This window comes from Mustelus asterias, chromosome 16 (assembly GCF_964213995.1).
Source record: "Mustelus asterias chromosome 16, sMusAst1.hap1.1, whole genome shotgun sequence".
NCBI classification, from domain to species: domain Eukaryota; kingdom Metazoa; phylum Chordata; class Chondrichthyes; order Carcharhiniformes; family Triakidae; genus Mustelus; species Mustelus asterias.
The window spans coordinates 68,793,645-68,820,153 of NC_135816.1; the positions used below are offsets into that span (position 1 = coordinate 68,793,645).

The 26,509-nt window shown below is 45.5% G+C and overlaps 1 protein-coding gene across 4 annotated transcripts in view; it reads left to right on the forward strand.

The window, feature by feature from the left end:
- The window catches only part of LOC144505234 (dihydropyrimidinase-related protein 3-like), a 212,400-nt gene that overhangs the window by 94,316 nt on the left and 91,575 nt on the right, over positions 1 to 26,509 (forward strand). For all 4 annotated transcript variants that reach the window (XM_078231247.1, XM_078231248.1, XM_078231249.1 and 1 more), the window contains exons 3-4: positions 5,000 to 5,184; positions 22,525 to 22,689. In XM_078231247.1, the coding sequence (XP_078087373.1) occupies positions 5,000 to 5,184; positions 22,525 to 22,689 (350 nt within the window). The remainder of the gene's footprint in view (positions 1 to 4,999; positions 5,185 to 22,524; positions 22,690 to 26,509) is intronic.

Genomic DNA, 26,509 nt, shown 5'->3' on the forward strand with positions numbered 1-26,509 from the left:
TAAGTTAAGGTGAAAAAGTAATGGGAGAAAAATGGGTGAGACTTTTCTGTACCTACTCAGATGTTAAAAGCCTACTCCAATAACTACTACCTCTCGCGATGCTTGCAGTAAGTGTTGGTTGGAACACTGCCAATAAATGATGTACTAAATTATTGGAGCTTGGCAGACTGAAAGATAGTACCTAACCATACATCCAATGGCATCTCTCTTGTTAGCCGTGTTATTTTGTTTCATATTTAAAATTCTGAGCAGTCATTCTGTGTAAATTCCTCCAGTGCTGTAACTAATGGAAATATTGAATTTGGGATTGAATTCTTCATTCACAATGTTAGTTGCTGCAATGTCACAATGTAAACCCTTGGAGAACATCACCGTCTCCGAAGTTCCCCTCAAACATCCACTCTTAGGCTTGAATTGTGGTTTCTTCTTTATTATTGGGTCAAAATTTCAAAACACAATCATCAATCATTGTGGGACTGAAGACTTCACTGTTCCAAGGATGACTTCAGGGACTTCCTCCAAATTTGCTGGTGGGCTTTAGAAATTTGAATAGATCAGACATCTGGGAGGTGCCTTGCAAGTGGGCTGGCTGGCACTAGGTGAGATACTTCAGATAGAGTAGCCATATAAAATGGCTTGACATGAAGAATATATGCAAAGGTATTCAGTGGCTGAACTCTGCAGTACAGAGGGATCTGGTTATCCTGGTGCAAGAGTGGCAAAATGTTAGCGTGCAGGTCCAGCAAGTGGTTAGGAAGGCAAATGGAATGTTGTTGCTTATTGCAAAGGGGGTGGACTATAAAAGCAGGGATGTTTTGCTGCAGTTGTACAGGGTGTTGGTGAGAACACATCTGGAGTACTATGTATAATTTTGGTCTCCTTTTAAGAAACAATATAATTACACGAGAGACAGTGCAGAGAAGGTTACCTTGATTGATTCCTGGGATGAAGGGGTTGTATTCATTGGAGTTTAGAAGGTTGGGCCTGTATTCATTGGAGTTTAGAAGAATGAGAGGTGACCTTATTAAAACCTGTGAGATCCTGAGGGAACTTGACAGGGTGAATGCTGAGAGGATGTTTCCACTTATAGGAGAGACTTGAACTAGGGGACTATTAGAGGTCCCCTATTAAAGACGGCGATGCGGAGAGTTGTTTTTCTAATGGAAGATTGTTGATCTGTGGAACTCTCTTCCTCAGAGAGAAGTGGAGGCAGGGTCATTGAATATTTTTAAGGCTGAGTTAGATGAAGAGGGAGAGTCGTGATTGATAAAGGAGTCAATGGGTGAAGGGATTAGGCAGGAAATGGCCACATTCAGATTAGCCATGACCTTATTAAATGGCAGAGCTAGCTCAAGGAGCCAAACGGTCTTCTCTTATATGCATATGTTTGTGTGTATGTAGGCGTTTTCCCATTTCTATATTGTAACCTTCTATGCACACAGAGCCCTGTCTTCTATCTCTCTCATTTGCCTGAGAATGTGACAATAATTAGAGGCTGTGGTTTGAAGAGATGATGTTTGCTGCTGGCAATGTGATGGCTGCATGATCACCTTCCCTGTGCTGGCTGTTCAGGGACAGCAACCTCCTCCATACCAGATAACCAACCCCAGTGAAATAAATGATAAAGATAGTTCCCTCCTGGCCCCTCAGCTATCTGAGCCTTTCATGCTGTGGCTTGTAGTGTTTATGACACATCCCACACACCGCCAGTCAGCAAACATTATTCATTGTTTAGTCTGAATCTTATAATTATTCCTCTATACAGAATATCTTAATGCTTTCATTTGCGATCAGAGTACAGCTTTAAAAGGAATGGGACTATGAGTGCACTGTTGGTCATTACCCTTGCGGTACGCAATGGCTTGAGTTGAAGAAGCCAATTGATTGGGATGAATGAATCACTCTTACTAACTTGGGAATAATTTGGACATCATTGGGAAGATGAATTTCGAGATGTGATCATCCCCTCAAATGTCAGCTTTGGCTTTGAGGCATGCAAGCTTGCCTGCCCACTGCCCAAAACGGGTTGGATGCCTTCGATATACAAATTGGGTTCCTGAAGCCAGTTTTAAAATTGGGCTTCACCTGGGTGGGGTATGCACTATGTATGCATCACCTGGCTTTTCACCGTCCTGACTGGTGGTCACTGCTTAATGGTTGAAGATTTGTTTTGGACCAGCTGTGCTCAGAGGCCCACCCCCGCCCCCCACATCATGGCCAAGACCTGTTTATGGGCCAGCTCTGCTTGGAGATGGGCAAAACAGTCAAATGGTGAGTTACATTGAAGGGCTGATCCACCTCCGTTGCTTGCCAGTCTGAGCGAGGCCTGAGGCTGAATTTGGTATGGGCCAGATGTTCCCTCCCACTTCATGCTTAGTTGTATTTCTCTCCCATAATTTCCTGTTATGTCTCTCCCCTGCTCCCCAGTCCAGTGACTAATACTAGGGTGCTATTGTCTCACCAACATTCTGGTGCCCCATCTTTGTTAATCGCTCTTCTTTTGTGACCCAAAACTGTGACAGGCCAGTCGATCTTTGGTTAGTGGATGATCTGGTGGGAAAGTCATGGCCAAGCCCACTTCTTCCCTCATAATGCCCACCCATCTGAGTCAGGAGGGCCCTTGCTGTTGTGAAGAAACATTGAGGCCAGCTGTAGCGCCCCAACCTCTTCCCTAGTCAATCAGTGATTGAATCCAGGATCTTCCTAGTCTCTGTGACTTCAGAGCAGTATCTTTCAAAATTGGGGTGGTCTCAAATAACTTACACATACTACACAAAAAGCACCTCGGGTGGTTTATTTTCCAATAGTAATTTGTTCTTATCATCTCATCTGCCAGTTAGACCACAATTTACAGTGAATGGTTTCCATTTGCTGAGATCAGTTACTGTGGTGAGTTTGATATTTTCTTGCCGGGAGACACATTCATCGTGCAGCTCGACAGAATGCTATAGTAAGCCACAAATACCAAAGCCAAGGGAGCTCTTTGGTCCTGGGATCATTTGCTGATCTGCCCCAAGTTAGCCAGTGCCTAGCCAGCTCAGCAGTTAGGAACTACAATCAACTTCGCTGCCTTAGAGAGAGAGAGAGAGAGGGTTGAGGGTGTGGTGCAGAGGGAAATCAGTCATGACTACTACTGATTACTTTCCGGTGATGACTAATGGATAGAGCACATGGGGTACAAGAGTAAGGAAGCCTTGCTGTAATTGTACAGGGCTTTGGTGAGCCACATCTGGAGTATTGTGCAGTTTTAGCCTCCACACCTTAGGAAGGGTATATTTGTCTAAGATGGGGAGCAACAAAGGTTCAGTAGATTGATCCCTGTGAGAATAGGTTTGTGCTTCGAGGAGAGATTGAGCAGTATGGGTCTATATTCACTGTAGCTTAGACAAATGAGAGGTGATCACTGTCTCAAAATTGTTACAGTGCGGAATGAGGCCATTCGGTCCATCATGTCTGTACCGGCTCTCCAAATGAGCATCATGACTTAGTGCCATTCTGCTGCCTTTTCCCTGTACCCCTGCATGTTGTTTCTATTCAAATGATCATCTAATACCCTATCAAATGCATTGATTGAGCCTGCTATACACTTGCAGGTAGTGCATTCCAGACTCGAACCACTCACTGTGTGGAAAGGTTTTTTCTCACATCACATTTGCTCCTTTTGCAGATCATTTTAAACCTGTGCCCTCTCATTCTTGATCCTTTTTTGAGCGGGAACAGTTTCTCCCTATCTAGTCTGTCCAGACCCCTTTCAAACTGAAACATATTAAGTTCTGAGAGGGCTTGGTAGTGCAGATGCTGAAAAGGTGTTGAATGGAGAGTCTAAACCTAGGGATCGTATGTCAAGATGAGGGAAAGGCCATTCTGGACAGAGGAAGAGAAATTTGTTCAATCGGACAGTATCATTGGAATTTGCTATCACATCACCTCAGCCATTGAGTATTTTGACTATTTTTATTTAAGTGTGACAGTCTCAGTTGTAAGTACATTGTTCAGCCCAAAATTGAGTCATGCAGATAAGAGCACTAGTTTTTCAAAAGAAATCCACAGTCCAGGTTAGTTAGCTGGTCGTGACACATTGTTACAATGGTGTTTTGTGTTATGGGTAGATAGGAGATAAAAATCAGCTGCTATTGACTAAGGAATCCCTGCATGTATTGAGTGGAAACAGAATTGGACTCCCCGCATTCCCACCATACTCAACTATCCAATATTCTGTTAACACTGTCTAGATACATCCATGAAAACCAGCCATTGGGCAGGGTCCCATGTTTGAACACATGGGGAACAGCACCCAATGAGGGTCATGCTTGTAGAGAATGGGAGAAAACTCTGGAGGTGGTGGTGGTGGGGATTAATACAGGAGGTGTGTACCCACACGTCCCCACTCCAAAAATGTGAATGTAATAGGTCCAAAAAGGTGTTTATCCAGTAAGACAAAGAAGAGCCCCTGTTGTTGTTGGTGATGATGGAGGAAGAGGTGCTGTCATTGACCTCAGTACCTCTGAGTTAGGGAAGCCTGGGGACCCAGCTCCAAATCCCTACTCTGGCATACGTATGTTTGGTGTATGAACATCCGGTGGCATCAGGGTTGGATTTGATAGTTCATTGGCTGCGTTCCATCAGGAAGGGTGGAGATTTGTCTGAAAGAAATAAGACTGAGTTCCTGCTGAGCAGATTCCCATTTAAAGTGCACTTGGGAGGAGACGGGCAGGAAAGATGGGGAAGAAGTGGGATGGTGACTCCTTGCTTCACAGCTGAAGCAGCTTCGATTCAAAATGAATGCTTGTAACAAGAGACCCATAACTAACTGAGGAACATTGACCTTGTATCTATCTCAGCGATTGCCCCATTAGCCCATTGACTTTTTTTCATTTGTGATTGACTCCTCTATGACTTTGCCTTTATTCTGTGTGAAAACAAACAGAAAAACTGTGTTCTGCATACATGAAAATTAGTATTTAAAAATGACCTACGCTTACTTTCTTTCTCACATCAGGCAAATCGGTGATAACCTGATTGTCCCCGGAGGTGTGAAGATCATTGAGGCTCATGGCAAGATGGTTATTCCCGGGGGCATTGACGTGCATACCCGTTTCCAGATGCCCTACAAGGGGACCACCACTGCCGACGATTTCACTCAAGGAACAAAGGCTGCCCTGGCAGGTGGAACCACTATGATAAGTGAGTCGAGTAGCTTCCTCATTCATATTTAAAACCCCATCCACTTAAAAAAAAAAGCCTTTTTAGCAGAGTTAATGGACCTTTTAACAGCACACCTCAACAAAGCACTTTGGAAAGAAAGCTTTCCGCATGGATATTTTTTGGTCAGTCATGTTTTTAATCCGCAGTATCATACAAACACTTAGGTTTTCTGACATCGGTGATAAATGTGCCGAATTACAGATGCAGACCTTTCTGGGTTTAAATTGAAATTGAACCCCCCAATTGTGTGCTTTTCTTTTTAATTTGCATTGAATTACCCTTCTTTACTATCCCCTGATTCCAACTGATGGCCAATCAGAGATTCCCCACAAAGACTAATGGAAACTGTACTGTGCAAAACATTCTTGTCTTGAGCATTGTGTGAAATTCGGGCCACATTACAGCTGCTCGGATATCCTGGTCTTGGAGAGAGTACAAAAAAGGGACATGTATTGGACTAGCCACCTGAGATATGGGGATAGACTTATATGAGGTGCAAGGGATATAAAGATAAAAAGGTACTTAAAATCCACAATGAAATAGATAAATTGAATCCCAGAAGGATGTTCGATGTGAATACATGCTCTGGGGCAAAGGAAGTAGATTGAATTTAGAATGGGAAGGATGAATACCCAGTTAAGATACAACTTATCCACATATAGATTTTTCTTATCACAGTGAGGGATGTTATTGTTAATGAATGGGACTCTTTCCCGCTTCAGTGAACCAGTCAGCAACTAGCTAACCTCAGTAGGAAGATGTGACGTAGAGCTCCCTCCACTTGCTCCACTACACAGATATTGTTTATTTCCCACATCAGCCACTCTTTTGAGTGTGGTTGTCACCGTAGTGCTATTTTCTTCTGTTTGATCACCTTGTGACAAATGGTTTCATAAGTGCGACCTCTTTAAGGTGCTTTAATGCAGATGATTCCTTCCATTCAGGTTCCAGGAGACCTTGCGTGGACACTTAAAAAGTTCAGCTTATCCCAAATGTGTGGATCCTGAAAAATTTGGATTTCTGATTCTACTCCAAGGCTATGGAAACCAGATGGTGTGGCATAAATACAAGAGTTGACACGTAGATTTGAGTTGAATGAGTGCCATTAAAAGAGAATTATATTGTGCTTTTGAATGTTGCTTTGTGATATAAGTGGCCATATAAAAATCTCGTCATTGTTCCAGATATAGGGTCTCAGTGCTACTGTCAGGTCCCTATTTTATCCCAGTTGTCTGGAGCACACAGCTACATGATGACCTGTGACTCAAAAGCAGTAGAATAAGGAAAATTTGTAATTTCTTTGAAATGTCTATGGAATCTGTTATTGTTTTTAAGAATGTGAAGGACTTTTAAGAGTTTGATCCATTTATAATTGAAGCAATTGCAATTTTCTGGAATAAGTAATACTGGTCTGCAATCCCAACAGGAAGGAGGTTAATACCAGAAGCTGTGGTCTGAGGTAGACAAAGGAGAGCTAGAAGCAGGAGGGCTGGAGGGTGACGACAGTTTGTTCGCAGAGATGCAGAAACAAAGAGAAAGCAGGCAAAGACAGAAAAAGGAATGCAGAATTTGTGTGAGGAGAAGCCGGAAAAGCTCCACGAAAAGATAGGTTGTCTATTTGGTATTAAGAAGAAAGCTAAAATTCCAGAAGCTCTTAGGGAAGTTATGCATAAACAAGCTCAAAGGAACGGCATGGCAAAAATGGTCCAAATATTTCAGGCATTTGAAAGTACTAAGTGTTTGTATCAGAGGACCAAATCATGAATCAAGTGTTGTTAATTAGTTAGTGGAAGAGGAACTCGGGAAAGCTGTGCCAGCACGACTGAAGTGAGAGAGGACTGGTGGACATGCGTCATGTTGGTTCCGACTGTGTCCAGGGATGTTAGATGGAATGTGCCTGCTGGTGACTATGACTCGAGGGCTGAATCAATTGAGTTGGAATGATTACGAGATTTCACATGGTGCCAGAGTTGTGCGGGGCATGGTGTGGATGCTTATGGTTGTGTAAGCATTAATTGTTGCATTAGGTAAAATTTACCTTGTAATTTGAAATATAATTTTCCTGTTAATTTATATTTCATTTGCATTGATTTTGATTTGTGTTAAAGTAAAGGTTACAAATAGTGAAATCTTGTTGGTAACTTCTTAATTTGGGGGTCATTTGGTAAATTAGGTTTAGTTTCCTCCATAGGGAGAACACAATTCTGTGAGTACCTGTCAAAGTGCTGGTGCTGTAAATCACCTACCTCTTGTGAATCTGGAACAGCATAGGCTTTGTGATATAAATGGGGCATTAACTTGTGGAAGACTTCTGTTTATGAAAGGTGAGCGTGCATGAACCCAGGGGCTGATCTTCTGAATTTTGTGCTTTTAAGAACCATCATCATGGCGGTTCTTGGAAACTTACAGGATACTGCGAAACTTACAGGATACTGAGAGGCCTGGATAGAGTGGACGTGGAGAGGATGTTTCCACTAGTAGGAAAAACTAGAACCAGAGGACACAACCTCAGGCTAAAGGGACGATCCTTTAAAACAGATGAGGAGGAATTTCTTCAGCCAGAGTGGTGAATCTGTGGAACTCTTTGCCGCAGAAAGCTTTGGAGGCCAGGTCATTGGGTGTCTTTAAGATAGATAGATAGGTTCTTGATTGATAAGGGGATCAGGGGTTATGTGGAAAAGGCAGGAGAATGGGGATGAAAAAAAAATCAGCCATGGTTGTGGGCTGGAGTGGCCTAACTCTGCTCCTATGTCTTATGGTCTTATGCAAACAACCTGTGCTCCCATGTAGAGTTTTCACATGACAAAATGCCTTCAGATACTCCACATAGTGGGTTACTAAGGGTTAGGGGAGAGGTGACTCAGTGCATGGCCAGAGGCAGGTTTTGAAAATGTTTTTCTACAACTTATGCACTCTACAAATAATCACCATTCAAATTGGGATGGGAGAGATGAGGCATTGTCCAAAAACGTTGCAACAAAAACAGTTTATATACCACCTTTAATATATTATAAAGAAAATCCAACTGTAATTTTTTTAAATGCAGTTCAGCCAAAACAAAATTTTAGGAGGGAATGAAGTGATATTTTGGAAAGAGAGAAACAGGGGTGAAGAACCAGAAGAATTTATGAAGAATTATAATGCAAACGGGCCATTTGGTCTATGCTGGTGTGTATGTTCCACTTGAGCATCCTCCTACCCTACTTGATATGTTTATCAATCTGCCTTTCTATTCCTTTCTCCCTTATGCATATATCTAATTTATCCTTTAAATGCACCTATGCTACTTGCCACAACTGCTCCCTGTGGTAGCATGTTCCCCTTGCTAATTAATCCAATAACGAATTCAAATGGAATGACTTGATCTGGAGATTGGGGGGGGGGGCAATGATGAGTGAAGTTTATGCTATCACTGGTGAAGCGGAGGAAAAAGGTGTCTCAGTTGTTCAGACACTATAATACAAAGGCTATAAATAATTTCCCCTACATTACACAGTGCTGACACTTCACAAAGTAATCTGTTGGCTGTGGAGTACTTCGAGCTAATCCTGCGATGGCGAAAGGCCCTTTTTTATAAACGCAGGCTCATTTATTCTTTACTTGCCTTTGCAGTGTTAAAATTCCAATGCAAAAAATCATGTTTTGTTCTTTTCTGTTATAGAGAATTTCTTAGTAATTGCAAAAGATTTGAACTGTCTGTTGTTTGTCCGCACTGAACTCTAGTTACTGCCAACTTTTACTTTGGGTATGGGTAAAATATTTGGAGTGTTTTCTTGTTTGGATTAGAATTGATGGATGAGTGCATTAATGTTATGCACTCTACAAATAATTGACATCCAAATTTAATCTACGATCCAATAGGCTATTTGTATTTTCACCCATGGGCCAACTGTGTGTAACAGCAACAGCTTGCATTTGTATAGTGCCATTCATGTGCCAAAATGTCCCCAGAGGCATGATCAGACCAAAAGAAAATGGGACTAAGCCGCATAGAATTCGTGGGACAGGCAATTAAATGAGTCGAGGAGGGTTTGAGGAGCATCTTAAAGAAGGAGAGTGAGGCGGAGACATTTAGGAGGGAGGTTCAGGACTTGGGGCCTGGGAAGCTGAGGGCGCTGTTGCCTAGTGAAATGTTTAAAAATCAGACGTGCAAGCTTCCAGAATAAGAGAGGTACAGAGAACAAGGTACCTTGTGCACTCTGTGGCTGTGATCATTTGGGGGTTGGGTTTGAATGGCCACAGCTGTGTTTCTTTTTTTGCAAGTTCTTCCTTGTTTTCTGTGATTTTTGTGTAGCTCGTGTTGACCTGCTGCCACTACACATGAGCAGGACAATTCTTCAGACTTAATATGGGCAGCATGATGACATAGTGGTTAGCACTGCTGCCTCATTGTGCCAGGGACCTGGGTTCGATTCTCGGCTTGGGTCACTGTCTGTGCGAAGTCTGTATGTTCTCCCTGTGTCTGTGTGGGTTTCCTCTGGGTGCTCCGGTTTCCTCCCACAATCCAAAAGACATGCTGGTTAGGTGCATTAGCCATGCTAAATTCTCCCTCCGTGTACCCGAACAGGTGCTGGAGTGTGGCGACTAGGGGATTTCCTTCACAGTAACTTCATTGCAGTGTAAGCCTACTTGTGACACTAATAAGTAGAGTTGCCTGGATTATATACTTTAGGATTGTTTTTGAACTAAGGCACGTTTTCCCCAGAAGTAGTTTGTTTTAAAATGGATGGAAGGTCACAGAAAAGTGGCAAAAAATTTCCAGTTGACCATTTGACAGGAAAATGGGAGTTATAGTCAGTTAGATTATTTGGGATGAGGAGGTTAGTACCTCAGATCCTTATTTTAGATGAAAAACTGCATTTGTTACATCTCTCATCGACATCTCAAGGAACATAGCGAATTATTTGGAGTGCAGTGTCTGTAATTCTGGCAGGTGCAGCAGTCAACATGCACACAGTAGGATCCCATGAGTAGTAATTGGATAATTGTTTTTAAAAATGGAAGGATGAATCGCTCCTCTCTTATAAATCATAGAATCATAGAAACCCTACAGTACAGAAAGAGGCCATTCGGCCCATCGAGTCTGCACCGACAACAATCCCGCCTAGGCCCTACCCCCATATCCCTACATATTTTACCCGCTAATCCCTCTAATCTACGCATCCCAGGACACTAAGGGGCAATTTTTAGCATGGCCAATCAACCTAACCCGCACATCTTTGGACTGTGGGAGGAAACCGGAGCGCCCGGAGGAAACCCACGCAGACACGAGGAGAATGTGCAAACTCCGCACAGACAGTGACCCAAGCCGGGAATCGAACCCAGGTCCCTGGAGCTGTGAAGCAGCAGTGCTAACCACTGTGCTACTGTGCCGTGTTGACCAAGGCAACAAAAGAATTCTCTATTTCTCTCATATTGCCATGAGAGCTTGAACCATGGCAATCTGACTGAAAAATGGGAGTGTTGCAAACTGAGCATAACTATATTTGAAATCCCAGTCTTTGTCACCAACTTCTAAAGATCAAGGGCTGCATGTTTGTTTTTCTAAATATATATAGTAAATAGACTTTGGGTGGCCTTGTCAAGTTGCTCAAAGTGAGGAATGGAAGCATTCCCACTTTAGCCATTCAGTGTCAACATGAAGCACTCCAGTGTAGAATATAAATCGCATATTTGCTGCTGAGTAAAGCTCCCCATTTGGTAACTGAACAATGATCCTTCATACTCGACCTCTGAATCGGGGCTTCCTACCACACCTGTGACATTTGGAGTTCCCCGCACCAGCAGTTTTTATGGTCACTTGGAGGGATGATTGCCAAAATGTTCATGCCAAGTTGCAGACTGTCTGTGCAGTAGCTGGGTCACTGACCACCAGGAACCATGTGAAAATAAACTACATCCACCTCACAGCCCGCAGAGGGAGAGAGAGGAGGCTTTCCTCTCGTCATTCTTAGTTAGCTTCAAGCCCAGTGCTGACCTACACTATGACCCAGTGTTGAGGTGAAACATGGGAGGGTTACAAATCTGTGTGTTTCATGCTACTTTTTGCTGATCTGGTCAACAATGCATTGATAGTTCACAGAGTTTGGGGGGGGGGGTACCAGGAATGGATAAAACCCTTCCAGCCATTCACATTATGGTAATTACTTGGCAGTCCCAAAAGAAATTGAAAGGAGAGTTGAAAATGATCACTTTGTTAGTTATTTAACCTGTTAAGGAGAAAGCCCTCTGGTGGTGCCTGAGTAGGTGCATAGGGGAGTTGGGGGTGGCCATTCTGGGTCACTTGGGAGGCTTAGTCATATGGATGACACTTGTGGTGCTTTAGGTCAGATTTGTAGGTAAGGCTCCACTTATCCTCTCGGGTGGATGTAAAAAGATCTAATGACATTAACCTAAATGAGCTGGGGGGTTCTTTTTGCAGCAAAGAGATGGTCATGTATCTCTCTTCTGTTTTGGCAACCTAAGCAATAAACTGGTGTCTGCATTTGCCTATACAAAACTCCCCATTCATTGCACTTAAATGGTTGTGATGTGGTTTGAGCTTACTGAAGCTGTGAAAGACAGAATATAAATGCAAGCTCTTTTGCTTCTCATCCAAATGGTGAATGACTTTATTCCGTGATCTGATTCAATTGCTATTGGCCTTTTATATGCTTGCCACTGAAGACTTTGTAGTGCATTGGTCACAGCCTCCGACTGATTTATTACAAATGGTGACCTGTGACCTTCAGCAATGTGCCACAAACATGCTTAAAAAAAAAATCCCTGTCAGTTAACAACCTTGGCATTGTGTGACATGTGATTTTCAGAACAGAGCTGTGAAAATTTGAACCAGGCCAGACTTGACTCCTTGAACCAGTAATGTGCAAGTTGAATCTTCCAGCTTCACATCCCTGACAAAGCAAAATTCACAAGGGTGCATTTTGTAATGAGCACATTCCTCCTGTTCAAAATACTAAATGGGCAAAGTTACAAACGCACTCCTCCCTCCTCTGTGTTTCATTCGACAATAGAAGTCTTTCAAGAGTGCTGGTGCACATCCTGGCCATACCGTTAAACTGCAGGAAAGTGGATTGTCCAAAATGGACGCAGCATAGCCTGGTAGAGTCCAGAGGCCACAGGTGACAGAACTGACCCTGCAGTATATTCCTTGTATCATGAACCATCAGTGGGAAAACATTCTCTTGGACTGAGCCTCATGAAACAAAGGGGCAGAGTTTTACTATCCCATGTGGCAAGCCGGCATAAAACAGCTACTAATTTCCAGCAGTGCATGAGGATTAAACGCAAGGAGGATGTCAGGGGAGAGCAATGTCGCGTTTAAAGCAGCCTCAGCAGTACTTTGTTGCTAATCTGTGGGTGCCCTAACTTCCTCCCACACCATCCTTGGTGACCTTAAGGAGGGGGGTATACACATGGCAGGAAGGGAACATGAATGGGCAAAAGAAAGAAGGAAAAGGAACTTGGATTTCAATAGCACAATTCCACAACCTCAGGATGTCCCAAAGCGCCAATGAAGTACTTTTCAAGCATCTCTACTGTTAATGTGAGAAACAAGGCAGCTAAATTTGTATACAATATGAAAATGGCCAATTTATCTGTTGGTTGAGGGATAGAAATGTTGGCCAGGATATCAGGGAGAGCTTTGCTGCTCTTCTTTTGAACCAAGCATCCACCTGATTTTACAAAGAGCATGATTATATGGATCGGCAGTGGTGAGGAAGGGGGGATCTCCATGTATATCATTTTTAAGAACAAAGGAGATGCAAGGCAGCAAAGGGGATGGAAGCACAGAAATGTGAGTAAATTAATCTGTTTCATAATTCCCTCCCAGAAGCAAAAAAACAATTCTGACCAGTATTCTTACTTCCCCGTTTTACTGTTTTTTTTCCTTCTGGGCTGTTCGCTCCTTCGGGGATTGTGACAGGACAAAAAGGACTTCCATTCACGTGCAAAGCATTATCCACTTTCAGTCCCATTTCCTTGAACGTTGGAAACTTATGGCCCCTGAGAGAGACGGTTTTCCCACTTTGTTTCCTGAAGGCAAACATCTGAGAGCGCTTAAAGATTGAATTGTGCGTTCAGCAGAGAGTTTGATAAAGGGAAAAAAAATCCTGTGTAAAGCAAACTACATTAAGAATCATAAATAGAATCCCTACAGTGCAGGAGTAGGCCATTTGGCCCATTTGAGTCTGCAGCGATGACAGAATATCTTACCCAGGTCCTCTCCCCCACCCTAACCACAGTCAACCTACACATTTACCATTTGTTGAGTTTTGTGGTCAAATGCAAAACTTTCAGTAAAATATTCTTAAAAATAAATGGTCGGCGAAATTTTCCAGCCTGCTTGCAACAATTCCCATGGCGGATGAAACTGGAAAATCTACGTCTGGGTCTTTGATATGGAAAGGGTAAGGACAAATGATGGAGGGCTGGGGTACGGGTTGGCACTAAATTGGCATAAGGGCCATAAAGGACCATTGGAATGCAGGAGGGGCATAGGGCATATGAAGGACTATGGGGGTTGGGCAGAAGGGCATGGGTTGGCACAGGGGATGTGAGGGGTCATGAGGGGTGGGTGGTCTCATGAGGTTAAGTGGATGAGGCATGGGGGGTGGTAAGAGATGAAGGAAAACAAAATCCCAAATTCGTGGGGCGGCCATTTTTAACAGTTGGGTTGGTAGAGCCGTGAATTCTCCTATCTCAGAGTCATAGAGGTTTACAGCATGGAAACAGGCCCTTCGGCCCAACTTGTCCATGCCGCCCTTTTTTTTAAAAACCCCAATTGCCTGCATTTGGCCCATATCCCTCTATACCCATTGTATCCATGTAACTATCTAAATGCTTTTTAAAAGATAAAATTGTACCCACATCTACTACTACCACCTCTGGCAATTTGTTCCAGACACTCACCACCCTCTGTGTGAAAAAATTGCCCCTCTGGACACTTTTGTATCTCTCCCCTCTCACAAACCTGTGCCCTCTAGTTTTAGACTCCCCTACCTTTGGGAAAAGATATTGACTATCTACCTTGTCTATGCCCCTCATTATTTTATAGATCTCTATAATATCACCCCTCAGCCTCCTACGCTCCAGAGAAAAAAGTCCCAGTCTATCCAGCATCTCCTTATAACTCAATCCATCAAGTCCCGGTAGCATCCTAGTAAATTTTTTCTGCACTCTTTCTAGTTTAATAATATTCTTTCTATAATAGGGTGACCAGAATTGCACACAGTATTCCAAGTGTGGCCTTACCAATGTCTTGTACAACTTCAACAAGACGTCCCAACTCCTGTATTCAATGTTCTGACCAATGAAACCAAGCATGCCGAATGCTTTCTTCACCACTCTGTCCACCTGTGACTCTACTTTCAAGGAGCTATGAACATGTACCTCTAGATCTTTGTTCTGTAACTCTCCCCAATGCCCTACCATTAACTGAGTAAGTCCTGCCCTGGTTCAATCTACCAAAATGCATCACCTTGCATTTGTCTAAATTAAACTCCACCTGCCATTCGTCAGCCCACTGGTCCAAATGATCAAGATTCCGCAATTGGAGATAACTTTCTTCACTGTCCACAATGCCACCAATCTTGGTGTCATCTGCAAACTTACTAACCATGCCTCCTATATTCTCATCCAAATCATTAATATAAATGACAAATAACAGTGGGCCCAGCACTGATCCCTGAGGTACACCGCGGGTCACAGGCCTCCAGTTTGAAAAACAACTCTCTACAGCCACCCTCTGACTTCTGTCAAGAAGCCAATTTTGTATCCATTTAGATACCTCGCCCTGGATCCCGTGAGATTTAACTTGATGCAACAACCTACCATGCAGTACCTTGTCAAAGGCCTTGCTAAAGTCCATGTAGACAACATCAAGTGCACTGCCCTCATCTACCTTCTTAGTTACCCCTTCAAAAAACTCAGTTAAATTTGTGAGATATGATTTTCCACTCACAAAGCCATGCTGACTGTCCCTAATCAGTCCTTGCATCTCTAAATGCCTGTAGATCCTCTCTCTCAAAATACCTTCCAATAATTTACCCACCACAGATGTGAGGCTCACTGGCCTGTAATTCCCAGGCTTTTCCCTGCAGCCCTTTTTAAACAAAGGCACAACATTTGCCACTTTTCAATCTTCTGGCACCTCACCCGTGACGATCGATGATTCAAATATCTCGGCTAGGGGACCTGCAATTTCCTCCCTAGCCTCCCACAACGTCCTGGGATATATTTCATCAGGTCCCGGGGATTTATCTACCTTGATGCGCTTTAAGACTTCCAGCATCTCTGCGCACCTGACCTCTGAGTAAAATCCTGAAACTAGGTTTCCCTTGGAGTGCGGGAAGCCTGGTTTGTGTTTTTTTTTGTTTCAAAATTGAATCAAGTCAGTATAAATTAAGATGGCTGCCCCTGACATTTTAAGAAGCGTTCAAAGGCTCTTCTGTCTCTTCAGTAGCTGTTGAAGTCCTTTTTGAGATGGATTTTCATCAGTTGCAATAAGCAGCCGGTGCCTTTTAACTGGGGAGACGAACCTCATTTAAGTGACATTGTCAGCAACACTATAACGGTTAACATGACTGTCTTTTTCTATTCCGCAGTGAAGCCATCTAAATTTGAGTTGTTGGAAATAGTGTCAGCTTGAGAGTTAACTAACAGTGTGACTGGATTACTGTTGACATTTTATTCATTGGCCCTCTGGGTAAGCACTCAACAAGTTACTATGGTTGTCTACCTGAGTGAACACCATTGTTTGTGCTTAATTTATATTCAAGTAATTAACTCTTTTGGTGCTCCCTTCTTCAGGGAAATCTTCACATGCTGGGCTGCCCATTTTTGTATTTTTTAAAATTTCACCTCAGTTTTGGTGCACTGGGACTTTAGTTTTGGAGAAAATATAATTGACTCATTATGACTTCCACACCTGTGCCCTGTTGCTGTTGCTCTTCATGTCTGCCCTTAACTCCATGACTCAATTCTATAATTGAGTTTTGCAGCAAGGGACTAGTGAAAATGTTACTGAACATCGGGGCTTGCATTGTGATCCCTTGTAGTTTCAGAATGTGAGGGAGAAGTTCTTCGGCCTCTGGATTGTTCTGTTTTTGTGTCCCCCTGTGTTAAGAGAGTAGTCCTGCGCATTGGACATGGACAATTCAAAAGTAGGAGGGTATGATTCAAGAGTACATTAGCTGGATGTTTACAGGAATTTAAATTACCGCCGTAAAGGCTGGTGTGCACCTGACACAAACTTAAGCCGTAATTTCCTGGTAAACTAATCCACAACTAGCAAGTAGATATCTGATGGTTGGAAGGTGGTGAATTTATGGGTATAGCATAATTGGCAAGATATGTCACAAGTCATGGTTGAACGGATTTGGGAAAGTAATTGGCTTATACCAGATTGCAAACTGCAAGTATCTATGGGTCTCGGGCAAGACATGACCCACATCCGTCCCTGGAACCTTGGGTGGTAGCTCAGAATCGATGGTGTCTCATGTACCATGCCTCCTCCCTCCACTGCTGCCTATTAGAGAGAAAGACCTGGGTTTATTTAGCTCCTTTGCTCTGTACATCCTTGAACATTTTGCAGTCAACAAAGTCCTTTGGAAGCGTGGTCACTAATGTAAGGTGGATAGGGGGATGCTAAGTGAGGCAGCCACTGAAGACCCCTCTGAACATGTTGAGATGGGTGATTTGGGACAGAGGTCCTGAAAATCTTGACTATCACCAGTCACGGAACTCTGGGCAGGAAAATGGAAGATGTCAGTAAGAAGTGTGAGCAAGGAAAAGAACTTGGAATCCATTCCAAATGACAGATAAAGCTGTTGAACTCAAATAGCTGTATTGGGTTCCATTAGCTCAAATACTGTATAAACGATTTCTCCTGCGTTACAAGTGCAGAAGCTGTACAAAGTAATTTGTGGGCTGTGGAGCACTGAGGTAATTTATTTAACAACCATAAATTTCACTGTTAGCGGGCGTGCGCTCGGGTCTCACCTGTGTCTAGATTTCTCAGCAGTAGCGGAGCATCACAAGAAATCTAGTGTCAATCTGGAAAAGTTACACTTGGGTCTGTTTTCAATGGGTGGAGGCGGGGATATGTTGGGAGGGGCTCTGGCAGAGATCTTGTGGCAAAACTCCTGGGAAATTACAGTGTGGAAGATATTGTGAACTCTACTACGCAGGTGCTCCATTGATAACAGCTTTGAGTATTTGAGACATTGGGACTATTAATGTGCCGAAGTAAGTAAATGGTGCTGAAGGAGGAATAGGGAAGCTCAGTGACCATAACTCTGTAGACTTTTACACCCATATATTGCACTCGCTTTCTCTGGAACAGCTACAGAACAACAACTGCTGGGATATTTATTCAAATCCAAATGTGATCGACTTCCAGGAGTCCTGCTGTTCGAGTCTGCAGGAGCTCCCAGCATGTCTGTAAGGAGTTTTTTGTCATAAAGATTTCAATTTGTCCCTAGAGAAATGGCTACCTCCTTAAACTTGGGTTGTATTAGTCATGTTGAGTAACAACAAGAAAAAATTTACCATAGCAACAATTTTTAAAAAAAGCACACTTTTCATAGCAACAGAAACATGGAAATTTGGGACAACTCTCAGTATACAAGTGAACGTTTATATGATATAGATTTCACTAGGTCCCCATGGTGATGATGAATGGCGCCTCGGCTCCTAAGTATTAAATCTTCCATATTTCTGGAGTTTGGCAGATTTAAAGTCTTCAGTTTTGTTCGTTGACCTTTTGACTGACATCAACATCATTAGGCCCACTACAGAAATATTATGTTTGCTGTTCTAAGTCTTTAAACAGATTCATAAAAGCACATTAGGGATTTTAAGAATCTGTAGGCCAGCGTGCCTGGTGTTGTTTTTCTTATTCCCCTTCTCTCCTTGCCTTCTAGTTTCTGAAAAGCGGTTACCTCAATATAATGATTCCTTGTTCCTTGCGCCGGTGGAGAAAATGAGTTTAGTTTAAATATATGTATATATATATATAACCAAAGGGAAGCCTGCTTTGAGTCTGCTGTGATGTACTTTGTCACTTAATGGAGGAGCCAAGTTCTTTGTTGGATACATGGTGTGGTGGTTGTCAGGGAGTGGGGGGGGGCGCTGCTGGGCATGGGGCGGAGCTGTGGGGGCGAAGTGGAGCGGTGGGGGTGCTACCTTTTGGACAAGGTGCCTTTCCACAAGTCAGGTAAGAAATGAAGTGCAGCCCAGGTTCAGCTCTGACCTTTCAAATATTCTTCTGCTAGCCTTTATTTGCTCAACAGAGGCTTAAAGTTCTCCAGATAAATCAAAGCTGAAGAAAAAAACATTCACTTCCTTGATAGGTAGCACAGTTACAAACAGAGATTTTTGAGGAATAGAGTAGTTTAAATGTGGATCCTCGGTAATTACATTGGCTCCCCAGGGTTTCCCTTTCTTTGTGATTTTGAAATCCCCCTCCCCCCTCCACTCCCTCAGGCACTTGTTTGTGCAGTGTGGGTTATAACATTAACCTTTCAACATCTGGCACCAGGCTTTGAACCCAGCCCAAGTGAGGTTGTTCTCTGTTTGTTAAGGAGCAGTTTCTTCACAAGAAACTTGATGATTTTCTTTTTAACTTCTTTGTAGTTAAAGGTTCACTCAGAATGGGCTTTTGTTGCCTTTCAAGGATGGCCTAGGGAAACACAGGCTGGAATTTTCTGGGCCCGTTCGACGTTTATGCAGATCCTGGCATGACCACGAACTGTCGCAAGAGGGCCACAATGGGATTTGCGTGGGGGGAGATCTCATAGAATGCCTACAGTGCTGAAGGAATCGAATCTGCACCAACAACAATTCCATCCACACCCTATCCTGTAACCCCATGTATTTTAACCCCCTTTGAATCCACCTGACGCTGAGGGGAAAGTTAGTATGGCCAATCAACCTAGCCTACACATCTTTGGACTGTGGGAGGAAACCAGAGCACCCGGAGGAAACCCACACAGACATGAGGAGAAAGTGCAAACTCCACACAGTGTGTCACCCATGGTGGGAACCAAACCCAGGTCCCCGGCACTGTGAGGCAGCAGTGCTAACCACAGTCTCAGAATAAGATGTCCCTCGCCCCTACCGGCAATGTAATCTGGGCGTGAGCCTGAACCTGAGGGCGGCATGGTGGCACAGTGGTTAGCAGTGCTGCCTCTCAACGCCAGGGACCCAGGTTCAATTCCGGCCTCGGGTCACTGTCTGTGCGCAGTCTGCAAATTCTCCATGTGCCTGCATGGTTTCCTCTGGGTGCTCCGGTTTCCTCCCACTGTCTGAACAGGTGCATTAGCCATGCTAAATTCTGCCTCAGTGATCTGATCAGACGCCAGAGTGTGGCGGCTCGGGGATTTTCACAGTAACTTCATTGTAGTGTTAATGTAAGCTTACTTGTGACACTAATAATTAAACTTTAAACTTTCCATCTATTTAAAAATGCATAAACAGTTTTATGCCATAGCTGCTGGGTTCTGTGTATGCTCCCCTCTGCCAGTGTGCAGCCATGCTGGTGGGAATCACTACTGATTTCCAAACATGGGAACCAGTTTTGATGACCACGACGGAGATTCAGAGGTGAGCATAGCCCCCGGGTGGTGAGGGAGATGGCTGGACATTGCCCGTTGGAGATTCCCATTATTTGGTTTGGGGCGATGGAGGTGGGGAAGTGGGGGGGTTGTGATGGTGGGGGAGGGAATGCCTGCATTGCAGGGGGGATGGGGAGGAGAGGGGGGATGCTTGCACTGTTGGGGAGAGGGTTGGTAGTGTTTTAAGTTTATTTATTAGTGTCACAAGTAGGTTTACATTAACACTGCAACAAAGTTACTGTGAAAATACCCTCTGGCGCCTGTTCGGGTACACTGAGGGAGAATTTAGCATGGCCAATGCAACTAACCAGCACGTCTTTCGGTCTTTGGGAAGAAACCGGAGCACCCGGAGGAAACCCTGCGGACATGGGAAGAATGTGGAAACCCTGCGGACATGGGGACTCCTCGCAGACAGTGACCCAAGCTGGGAATCGAACCCAGGTCCCTAGTGCCGCGAGGCAGCAGTAACCATTGTGCCACCGTGCGTGGAAAGGAGAGGGGGGATGCTTGCTCTGTTGGGAGAGGGGGGCGGGGGGGCGGAGTTCGTAGTGGGGTGGAAAGTGGGGGGAATGCTTGCATTACTGGTGGGAGGCTCTAATGCAGGTGATGGGGCGATTTGAGATCAGGGCACTCTTTAAAAGCAGCGCCTCGATGGAGCTGGGTTTGTGGCTTTCAGCCCCGCCCCTCAGGATTGACAGCATAAAATGCACCTCCTTGCTTTTTTTTTTGACAAGTCTCAGAACATCTGGAGAGAGGAAATGCCCTATTTCTCTGAGAGAAACATGCCGATTTTCAGTCCGAACCTGACACTGGCCGTTGTTTTGGAAAATCCCATCCAATATTTGCTAAGCCTTACGCAGATCACCCTTCCATCTCCACTGTAGCAAAAATGGGAGGAGAGAATCTCAGTATTCCAGCAGATTCAGAAGGAGCACAACAGAGACTGGAACATTTTGACTGGTATTCCAGACAGACACACAGACAAAGCACATTGGGAACAAAGGTAGGAAGAGCAAAAAGAAAGAATGACACATGCAAAGGTAGAGACAACGAGAAACAGACGTAGGACAAAGAGGAAATAAAGCTTTGAGGCAGTGATTTGATTAGTGCAGCTGGGAAACGTTAAACTAGGAGACAAAACAGAGTCCAATCAGAGGTGGCTCAGCATGAAGTGAAAGAGTTAATTGTCCAGTGAATCTTGATCAAGATACAGTCCATTGCCAAATGTGCAGAATGCCACAACAAGTATGTTCAGCTCAATCTAGGTGGAAAATGCTGAATGGCACAGGAATGCCCATTGTGGTGTCCCAGTGGACCGATGGGTAAAGCATCCGGCCAGTGTGATACAGAGGCATCGAATGCCCCCAGATTCAATCTCTGGTCTGTGACAAGGCAGCTGGCTACAGACAAAGATGGCAGTTGAGTCAAAAGGGAATTTGATATCAACTTGAAAAGGGGTTATGGGGGAAAGAGTCGGTGAGAGGAAGTGTGACACATTTGATAGCACTTACAAAGAGCTAGCACAGGTAGCATGAACCAAATGGCCCCCAGTATGATGCTATGATGACAGGATTGGTCTTGCTTCCAATTTCATCTTGTGGTGCAATAGTCTACCGATGCTGTTGATGATTAAACTCTACAACCGCTGGTGTGGAGGGCAGCAAACTGGGGCAGTATTATTGTAGGATCGTACCTCAGTGAGCAACCGCACCATCAGAAGAGAGTGTGGCAGTTATTTCTTTTCAGGTTATTTAGTGATCTGAGCAGCAGTGGGTGTGCTAATCATTTTCTATGGTTGGGTATTCCAGCACTGATAATGGAAAGGATGTTAAGCTTATCTTTCTTGACCCGTTCTTCATTCTGTAACCTCTGTGGGACAGACCTAGAAGTGAGCCATTCCTGAATGATTGGCAGCTGGACAAAGTGCCGTATGGAGGTAACAGAGCATGCTCAGTGAAGAACATGCCTGCAAAAGGCTAGCGCCACCCATTCAGGAACAACTGGCAACCCAGAAGTGTTCAACATCCAATGGTTCTCCACAGGATTGGCGGGGAGGCAAGATTGTAACTGAGGATTTGGCTAGAAAAATATTGACCATGTGAAAATCACCTCTTCAAAAGAGGATAAAGCACTTTGGTGGTTTCTGCCTGTCGATTATTCTGGAAATCTGAGCTGGCTGTTATAATCTTATGGTTATGGTTCCACAATCAACTCCCACAGGAGCTGAACATCGAAGGGGTAAGTTCATTGCATATTGTGAACAAAAATCTATTGGTCTTGTGTATATCTGAAGCAATTAGCATTTTGTCAGGATGTACGCATTAGCACTGTAGAAAATACAAGCAACAACATTTAGGTAGTGCCTTTAGCATAATGGAACGCCCCCAAGGTGCTTAACAGGAGCATTATAAAATAGCCACATAAGGAGATGGTAAGTTCAATGGCCAAAAGAAAGAGGTCATAAAGGAGATTTTTTTAAAGGAGGAAAGTGAGGTAGCAAGGTTCAGGGAGGAAATTGGGCCTAGGCCACCCATATGGAGCAATTAAATTGTGGAAGCTCAGAAGGCCAGATTAGAGAGCACAGAGTTCTTAGATACAGAGGAGATTGACGCAGTCGCAAAGTGAGATTCTTGCGGCCTGTGGTTGAGGTTGTCTGGAGGTATCACACAATGACGCAGCTTTTCCTTTTCACTTTTCACAGTTGACCACGTGGTCCCTGAACCTGAGAGCAGCATCATTGGTGCCTATGAGAAATGGCGGGAGTGGGCAGACAGCAAAGCGTGCTGTGATTACTCACTGCATGTGGATCTCACCGACTGGAACGAGGGCGTGAAGGAAGAAATCCAGACACTGGTCAAAGATAAAGGTCAGTTTACCATCTTATGGAACAGGTCTTTCTGCATTAAATTCACATACGACACTCACTAGGAATAACTTCCTTTAAACCTTCCATTTATAGCACCAGTGTCAGAGAATCGTTAGCCACTCACTCATCACATATTAGTATAGCCTCTGGTTTGACTTCCCTTTTGCTCCTTCAACGTTTCCTATTTGTGCTAATTAGCTCACTCCTTCGATGAGACTGCATTTCCACTTTTCCCTACGTCTGCTCCTCATGATCTCTCTGTCTCTTTTTTAGTTTCTCTGCCTCTCTTGTTCTTTATACTTTTGTTTTTCTATGAACCTGTTTCTAACTGTCTTTCTTCTGTTGTCTCTCTTTATCTATTTTGTTTCTCCCTCGTTGGGCCCGATTTTACCAAAACTTGGCGCAAAATCGCGGTAAAGTTGGGTGTCGGGCCTATACCGTGATCTGCACCCGATTCCGAGCAGATCGCGGCTTTACCGACACCCGATTCGGGCGCGGGTCCGGCCCGCAGCCAAATTGGGCGGCCCGACGATTTAAATGCATTAGCATGCATTTAAATCGACTTAATGAACCGCGCGCCCAACTCTACCGCCAAATCCCACTTTACCATCTTCTGGTCCGATGTGGAACCGCGCTCTAATCGACCTGCCGAATAAAAATCCGAAGTCGCCGCTGCAGCTTCCAAAGAGCGGGGTCAGAGACTGCAACGGCTCTCTGACCCAGCTCCTCCTCTGGGGGTGGGGGGAAAGAGGGGGTGTGACGTATCATCCTCTGGGGGGGTGGGAGGGGAGGGGGTGTGACCGATCATTCCCTGGGGAGGGGAGGAGAGGGGGTGTGATTTATCATCCTCTTGTAGGGGGGGGGGGCACTGCCACTCTGCGGCCGATCGGTGGGGAGGGAGGGGGCAGGGGTTCAGAGTTCAGAGCTCCGATCATTCCGGCAGCGCTAAGCCCCGCCCACAGCACGAATCGGACCGGAGCCAGCAAAACGTGTATGGGCGCGCTGCAAAGAGGATTCCGGGCTCTGATCCGTATTACGCCTGAATCCCACCCTTAGGCTCCGATTGGTAAAATCGGGCCCGTTGTCTCTGCTGCCTCTCTTTTTCCCCTGTGCTCTCTTTACTTTTAGGGGGAGTCACTGAGCAGCAAGTTAAGTGATTAATCCTGATCCCTGGCTTAGGCCAAGGATGCTGGGGTAAAGACTGAGCATTGAACCCCAGACAGACCAATACTACTTGCGATAATAAGTCTGTCTGGTAAAGGGCTTTCGGTCGCTGCCTGACTATTTGGGAGCCTTGTCTCCTGGCTCAACTATACGGTGTTCCAGTGGCAACTGATGCTGGACTTCTCAGTTTAAGGCTTGTGTTTAAAGCAGCTTTATTTGGTGGCCTGAATATACCCCCAACCTAGGGGAAGGAGAGGGGGGTGAGAGTGTGGGAGGGGAGCAGGGGAGGTGGGTGGGAGTGGGGTAGTAGGACTAATTAGATAGTCCTTTCAGAGAGCAGGCACTGACATGATTGACTGAATGGCCTCCTATGCTGTATAATTTGATGATTCTACACACCCTGAAACCGTGGATTAGTATTACATAGATTGCATATGTTTTTGAAGCTCATTGACAGCAGATTGAATGGGTGATCTGCTCTTTCCTGTTACACATAAGGAGTCATTGTTCAACAAGCCCCAGCAGAAGAATATCCACAGCAATGAGCTTGCGTTTAAAATGGAGGACTTGGCATTCTTACAAAGTTGATCTGACGTGCACCCCGCGATATCTCCAATTGGAGCTGTATTAGAAACTCAAAACAGGGGAAGGAATTTTAACCTAAAATAACAGGTGGCTTAGATCATAAAAGATTTAACATGCAGGTACAACAAGTAATTATGAAGGCATGTGGAATATTGACCTTCATTGCAAGGGGGATGGAATATTAAATAGTCAAGTCTAACCACAACTATACAAGGCATAGGTGAGACCACAGCTAAAGTACTGCGTACAGTTTTGGTCTCCTTGTTTAAGAAGGACTTGCATTGGAAACAGTTCAGAGAAGGTTCACTCGGCTGATTCCTGGGATGTGAAGGGTTTCTGTTATGAGGAAAGGTTGAACAGTTTGGGCCTGTACTTACTGGAGTTTAGAAGAATGATTTCTTATAGAAACATATGATTGCGAGGGGCCTCGACTGTAAATGCAAAGAGGATGTTTCCCCTTCTGGGTGAATCTGGAGCTGGAGGATGTGGTTTAAAAACAAATGGTCTCCCAGTTAAAGAGATGAGGAGGAATGTCTTCCCTTAGAGGGTTGTTAGTCTTTGGAATTCTCTTCCACAGAGAGCAGTGAAAGATGGGTCATTGAATATATCCAAGGATGAGTTCAAGGAGTATGGGGGATACACAGTAAAGTAGAGTTATGGCTGCGTTCATATCAGCCATGCTCTTATTGAATGGTGGAGCAGGATTGAGGGACTGAATGGCCAATACCTATGCCTATTTCTTAAGATCCTATGATCTTACAGGTTTGGGTTGGGTGGGAAGTTAGAGGTAAAAAGACCTGAATCCTGACCCAAAGCCTCATAGAATCATAGAATCATAGAAACCCTACAGTGCAGAAGGAGGCCATTCGGCCCATCGAGTCTGCACCGACCACAATCCCACCCAGGCCCTACCCTCTAACCCACCCATCCCAGCATTTGGTGCAAGTGGGACAAGGGGGCGGGCTGGCAAGTTAGGTTTTTGAAATTTAATTGGGGAGGAGTCTCGGGGAGCCCGGCAGCTAAATCCTGATGACGACTATTGGAAATAAGAATTGCTATTGGATTCAGGAAGTGAATGTCTTTACATTTACCTGCTGGATCTAGCATGTCTGCTTGGGTGCCCCACTTCCTGACCCTTTCAATCTCCTCCAAAAGGCATTAGTTCTCTCATCTATGTTCCTGCCACCCACCTCATACCCTTGCCTTTAATTCGCCTCCCCGTGATTGGTTCTCCCCCCCTCCCCAAGGCTCTGAATTTCCCCCCTCCCCAAGGCTCTGAATTTCCCCCCTCCCCAGTGAACCCCTGCCCCTCCCCAGTGAACCCCTGCCCCTCCCCAGTGAACCCCTGCCCCTCCCCAGTGAACCCCTGCCCCTCCCCAGTGAACCCCTGCCCCTCCCCCAGTGGGCCCCTGCCCCTCCCCCAGTGGGCCCCTGCCCCTCCCCCAGTGGGCCCCTGCCCCTCCCCCAGTGGGCCCCTGCCCCTCCCCCAGTGGGCCCCTGCCCCTCCCCCAGTGGGCCCCTGCCCCTCCCCCAGTGGGCCCCTGCCCCTCCCCCAGTGGGCCCCTGCCCCTCCCCCAGTGGGCCCCTGCCCCTCCCCCAGTGGGCCCCTGCCCCTCCCCCAGTGGGCCCCTGCCCCTCCCCCAGTGGGCCCCTGCCCCTCCCCCAGTGGGCCCCTGCCCCTCCCCCAGTGGGCCCCTGCCCCTCCCCCAGTGGGCCCCTGCCCCTCCCCCAGTGGGCCCCTGCCCCTCCCCCAGTGGGCCCCTGCCCCTCCCCCAGTGGGCCCCTGCCCCTCCCCCAGTGGGCCCCTGCCCCTCCCCCAGTGGGCCCCTGCCCCTCCCCCAGTGGGCCCCTGCCCCTCCCCCAGTGGGCCCCTGCCCCTCCCCCAGTGGGCCCCTGCCCCTCCCCCAGTGGGCCCCTGCCCCCCCCCCAGTGGGCCCCTGCCCCTCCCCCAGTGGGCCCCTGCCCCCCCCCCAGTGGGCCCCTGCCCCCCCCCCAGTGGGCCACTGCCCCTCCCCCAGTGGGCCCCTGCCCCCCCCTCCCCCAGTGGGCCACTGCCCCCCCCTCCCCCAGT